Source organism: Labrus mixtus, chromosome 11 (assembly GCF_963584025.1).
Source record: "Labrus mixtus chromosome 11, fLabMix1.1, whole genome shotgun sequence".
In the NCBI taxonomy this organism is placed as follows: Eukaryota; Metazoa; Chordata; class Actinopteri; order Labriformes; family Labridae; genus Labrus; species Labrus mixtus.
The window spans coordinates 480421-486420 of record NC_083622.1 but is presented as its reverse complement, the minus strand read 5'-3'; the positions used below and the strand labels follow the sequence as shown (position 1 = coordinate 486420).

At 44.0% G+C, this 6000-nt stretch overlaps 1 protein-coding gene across 3 annotated transcripts in view; it reads left to right on the top strand.

The window, feature by feature from the left end:
• Nucleotides 1-3193, top strand: part of atp2c1 (ATPase secretory pathway Ca2+ transporting 1) — a 60900-nt gene extending 57707 nt beyond the window's left edge. For all 3 annotated transcript variants that reach the window (XM_061049502.1, XM_061049503.1, XM_061049501.1), the window contains 4 exons: nt 1-97; nt 672-767; nt 1178-1319; nt 1569-3193. The exon at nt 1-97 is cut by the window's left edge and continues 51 nt beyond it. In XM_061049502.1, the coding sequence (XP_060905485.1) occupies nt 1-97; nt 672-767; nt 1178-1319; nt 1569-1690 (457 nt within the window). In that variant the 3' untranslated portion in view covers nt 1691-3193. The remainder of the gene's footprint in view (nt 98-671; nt 768-1177; nt 1320-1568) is intronic.
• The last annotated feature ends 2807 nt before the right edge of the window (nt 3194-6000 follow it).

The following is a 6000-nucleotide window of genomic DNA, read 5'->3' as shown; positions in this document are numbered from 1 at the left end:
TGTGAGAGACAGCATCCTGACTCGCAGCCTGCTCGTTAAAGTCCTGGTGTCTGCGTTCGTCATCGTGTGCGGGACGCTGTTCGTCTTCTGGAGAGAGGTGAGGCACTTTGATTCATGTGACGACTCTTTCTTTTTCTCTGGGCGCTCTTTTCATTCCACGACCTACAAACCTATCCGTCAGACTACGACAAACAACGATTCTTTCACTGTCTTTAATCTCGCCATTTGATGATTTACTGAACTCGCCCCATCATGATATTCCTTCCAAAACAACTCCCCACGATTTGATTTCTATTTCACACATTTCATCCTTAACGATCCACGGATTGCTGCAAATCGACCTCCACATTGACCTTCCATTGACCTTTTGATGACACCTCATAACAGCCAATGAGAGCCTTTGTTGAAAGGAGGCGTCTCCCCCTGCTCTGACGGCCAATCGCATGCGACTGTGCCGATGACTGAGATCACTGTGGCTCAGTGGGTCTCTCAACAGGGAGGTCGGGGGTTCGATCCCCAGCTCCCACGGCCACATGTCCGGTGTGTCCTTGGGAAAGACACTTAACCCCAAGTTGCTCCCACTGCTTTGTCTGTAAAGTGTATGAATGGATGATGAAAACATGTGACAGCTGTGTTTTAAACACTTGTTTTTCTTTTGTTTTGGTTTCCAGTTGCAGGACAACGTGATCACTCCTCGAGACACGACCATGACCTTCACCTGCTTCGTCTTCTTCGACATGTTCAACGCTCTGAGCTCGCGTTCGCAGGTAACCGTTAGAAGCATGTACGGCTTATCATGACCACACGCCCCGGACACAAAGTCGGGGTTTATTGCCAAGTACATTTACACATACAAAGAATCTGACTTGGTGTATTGGTGCTAAACAATTAACAAGGAAATAAAGCAGAACTAGAAACAACTTAAATAATACAGAATAAGAAGCTATTACAATATATAAAATATAATTTAAAAATGTAAAATGTAAAAAATAACACAAAATGTACAAAAGGTGAAATGTAGGAGCTGTGTCTATAATCTATAATCTATAATCTATAATCTATAATCTATAATCTATAATCTATCCTTCTACATGTTTTCTGTGTTAAAACTGTGATTTGTCCGGCTGTGAGATGAATGTGGGATTGAAGAGTGATCTCAGTGTGTTCTGCCCCTCAGACTCGTATGGTCCATGAGATGGGTCTGTGCAGCAACAGGACGTTCTGCTTCGCCGTCCTGGCCTCCATCATGGGTCAGCTGCTCGTCATCTACTTCCCTCCTCTGCAGAGCGTCTTCCAGACGGAGAGTCTGAGCTTCTTCGGTAAGAACAAACACTTTACAGTGAGGGACTCTTATCTGATGATGCTTTAGGGTATAAACATCATCAAGACATCATTTCAGTCAGCAGCAGGCGTTAATGGCTCCTCATGAAGGAGGAGGTGGATTACATGGCAGCAGGTCACTTTCTGCCCCTAACATGTAGAAACAGTTATAAAACAATGTGGTGTCACGTGTTGAAAGGAAACGTTTGATTCTTCATCCTGTTCCTGTGTTTCTGACGCTCCTTCAGACCTGCTGTTCCTGGTGTCCCTCACCTCCTCGGTGTGCGTCGTGTCCGAGCTCATAAAGATGTTGGAGAGGTGGAGAGGAGTCGAGAAGAGCGTGCCCGCCGACTGCTTCCACGAGGTATGACCCCCCCTCTCCCCCCCATCCCTCCTCGACGCCGTGCTGTCCGGCCTGAAGGACTCTGAGGTCTGGAGGAAGAAGAAGAAGAGGAGGAGGAGGAGGGTGGGTTAAAGGATCTCACAATCGATGGCACTGACTTAATAAGACTGCAAAGACTTTTCCTGTGAGATCCTGAAGAGGGAGGAGGGACTCTGGTCTGGGACCGGAGGAGGATGCTCCCAGTCTTTTGAGGGAGGGGAGGCGGGGGGGCGGATGGAGGCTGAACTGAGAGGACATGAAGGCTTCTGGGAGATCTGCCCCTCTGCTCCGTGTTCCCTCCAATAAAACGGATCCACAGCAGCTCTTTGGCTCCGTAGCTTTGGGGGAACAGAGCACACCTTCCTGCTGTGAAGCGGCTCCTCGATGTTTTAGGACGTTCTCTAAGAATCCAGGCGTGTGCAATTCTTTGTTCTCTTCCAGTCGTCTTTTTTTTTTTTACTCTTTGTTTTGGAAGGTGTTGACCACTACTCGGCTCGCTCTGTCACTTCCAACACGACTCCTTTTAACGGCTTTATAACCATTATGTGGAGGTGTGACGGTACACTGCAGAAACTCTAATCTTACCAAATGTCCTTACACCCGACAGTTCAGCTGACAGGTCCAGACACACATCTGATTTCAGGATATCCACGAGTGACTTCTTTTAGTAAAATAGATTTATATCCTCAAAGACAGAGAGTTAACTTAACTTCTTAAATCTGATTTCATAAAAAGAGATGCAGGAACCTAACTGGTTCTCGACCAATGACAGCTGTAGAGATGATGGATACTAGAGTTTTAATCTTGGTAAAAATCCGGTTTATGACTTGTTGCAGGGATGTTTTTGTACTCTTGGTAAGATTTGAGTTTTTTTTGCAGTGAACGAATCAAAACAACAACGGGGAGGGAATAAAGTTTGATATTTAAAGTCGGCCTACAGCTGTGTGATTCTACTGTAAACATGAAGGCACTGAATCATGGACATCAGATCAGAAAGCGGAGGCTTCATGCCGTCGCTGTTTTTAAAGCTTAAAGGATCCAAAACGGTTCTGAGGTGGGTCGGTATCTGATCAGGATCCTCCTGGACCCCGTGGTGGACCCTGAGCTCTCTGTAGGGATTAAACATCCCGCCTGGCCTGGGGCACGCCTCGGGGACCCCCCCAGGAGGAGCGGAGAAACGTTGCTGAGGAGAGGGAGGAAGATAACGGACGATCCAAACAGTGCAGCTGAATTATTGAAACCTTGAAAGCTTGAATCTGTTCTTCGTCTCTGACTGCCAACACTCGATTCCAATCATCCCGTCAGAAACACGTTTAAAGATTTAGTTTCTTTTCTTCACATCATTCGACTCGTTTTATAAACCCGCTCTGTCGTGGTCGTGTCCCGGTGATTAATTTGATGCATTTTGTTGCACATGAGAAGAAGCGTGCAGAAGTTCAGTTTGTGTTCAACTGTTAGAATAAAGAATCATATTTAAAGCCTTTGACATCATTTTTAAAGGTGTTGTGTTTCTTTTCATTTTTATCAGGACTGCAGCGTTCGTTTGTTTATTTAAATTAATTTGTTGATGTTTTCTTGATAAATCTTTTTGTTCTGTTAATTGGTTACAGTAAAAAAAAAAATCACATCTCCAAATGTTTTATTTTGTCCACGAGTCAAAGATCAGAAGATTTATTCTCATTAAAGACTTTTTTTTATTCCTCAAAGTGATTTTTCTATCAAAAAGCCATTTCCACACACACACACTCCTGAAAATATCCAGATAACAGCAGGACTGATCCTGAAATCCTCCTCACCTCGCTGTTCACACATGCACCTTACAGAGGGAGACTATCCCTGTCAGAAAGGAGGGGGGCGGGGCCTCTATACGACGCTATAATGAGAATATGTGTCTTTGTATCAATGCTACATGTAGTTGAAGAGAATCTCAAAGTGAACTAAAGAGTGGAGAAGAACATCCTGGAGAACAGGAAACATGCAGCAGCAGGTTGATTAGAGCACGGAGATGGTAGAGGTGACGTGCAGACGGTCTATGGTCGTGCAGCGATCACAGGGAATAAAGGTCACCACCCCCTCCCACTGGCCCCTCCCACTGGCCCCTCCCACTGGCTCCAGGTGAATTCTCCTGATTATATCCTGCTGTGTTCTCACATCAGCTCACTCTGACTTTCTGCAGAATAAATACGAGGAGGCTGGAGGAGAAACTCTGAGTGAAGAGAGAAACATTCAGATGTTTGTGATCACATGACGCTCAGACTGAAAACATCAGGAGGTTTTCTGCAGGTGTGAAAGCAGCTCTAACTTTAGAGTGAGTTGTTGCAGCTCTTTATCTGATAATCATGTGAACGTCAGATCAGGTTCAACATGAGGTGTGATGGAGTGATTTCATTTGAACGCTGGCAGCTTCAGATTTCCAAACTTTCTGTTCAAATTAATGTTTTTTATTTGGAGAAAAATAAACATGTTTTCTTTTGTTCTACAAAATAGTTTTTATTGAAACAAATAAATGAACACAATCACCCGAAGAGGAACTTTCTAACCGATAAATCAAATCAAATCTAAAACTGTCCAATCAGAGTGATCAGATCACCGTGATGATGAAGCTCTGAAAACTACGTTCAGTTATTTATTTTTCCTGGGACACTCTGTTTGTTTGTTGAAAGTTTCTGTCAAGTGACAAAAACAAAACCGTTTGCATTTCCCCCCCAAATGATTTTAAGGAAGAATGTGCAACATTTTCCACATATATATATATATATATATATATCAGAAATCCAGATGACTCATCAGTTTTGATTTGATGAAGGATAAGAGTTATTCACAATAAGGCGTGTAGCTGACCTGATTGACAGGTGGGCGCGGTGTAACGGTTTGTCAGGAGGTTTAAAACCCGCCTCAGCTCCAGCTCTCAGCCTGTCGTTAGGTTGACTGAAAGTTAGACTGAGACAGCATTTCCAGCATGGAGACCGCCATCGATGGGACTCCAGCGCCCCCTGCAGGAACAGACGTGCTTCAAACATTCATATTTACAGTGTATGTTTATAAACTATGAACTCAGAGCGCCCTCTGCTGGACAAACTACATGTTGACACCATTTCTAATGTTTGTGTTGTTTAGTTTTTATTTTCATCACCCAGTTGATTTTTTCCATTTTAACTTAAAGGTGACATCTCCTCCTCTTCTTCTTCAGTGTAAATAAGTCTCAGAGCTCCTCAAAACATGTGTGTGAAGTTTCTTGTTCTAAATCCACTCTGATCCTGTATTTGATCATGTCTATAAACCCCTCTATTTCAGCCCTGCTCAGAACAGGCTGTTTCTGTGTCTGTACCTTTAAATATGTAAATGAGCTGTGTCTGACCACGCCCCCTCTCTGGAAGGGCTTGGGTGTACTCGGTCTTTCTCGCTCCATGTCCTATTGTTTACGGTGAGAAGGCAGACTCAGAGGGCAGAACAAACACCTAGCTGTGGGAGTGTCACCCACCTGGGGGAGGGGCTACTGCCCTTTGTGATGTCATGAAGGGAAAATCTCTTAACGGCCTGTTTGAGCACACATTTTCTGAAAAGTGGAGCAGGCAGAAGACGGAGAGGATGGACTTTTCTCATCATTGGGGGGTTTGTAGACAGACTAGAGACACATGTTAGTGTTAGAGGAACATGGAGAAGAGGATTTTGCAGAATATGTGACCTTTAAAAGAACAGTTTGAGTGCAGGAAACAGAGCAGAGCTGAAGGGAAATAAAAAGTGTAAAGGTGTTAAAGTTATTAAATGTATGTGGTACCGTTACACCTCCACTTCATGGGCTGGTCTCTGTGACCCAAACTGTGTTTTTCATGCTCCTTCTTCTACACTGGTTTATTTAAATTCATACACTTTCAGTTGTACAGCTGATGCCAACGTTTGGTTGTATTTCATCTCGCCACTTTGTACAGAGAAACTTGTTTGTGTGTGCGTGTTGGTGAGTGTTTCCCGCCCTGCAGAGTCATACATCCTGACGCTAAATGAAAACCCTTCGACCACAACAGTTCCGCCACGGACCGGACGCTTCAGGGTACCGCCACTTTAATAAGAACGCTTCCTCATGCTGTGCCTTAGAGACGTCATCCATTACAAATTTTAAAAATCTCCCTTTACTGACGGATGAATCACTGCGAATATTAACGACTTCATTCAACATTTAATTCAGGATTCACTTCTGCTTTCTCTCCTTTGATTTATTCAGACGTCACAGTGCTTTCTGGAAAATGTAGTTTTTGATAGTTGTCTTTTTTTTTATTTTCTCCCATCAGCCCAGAAAATCC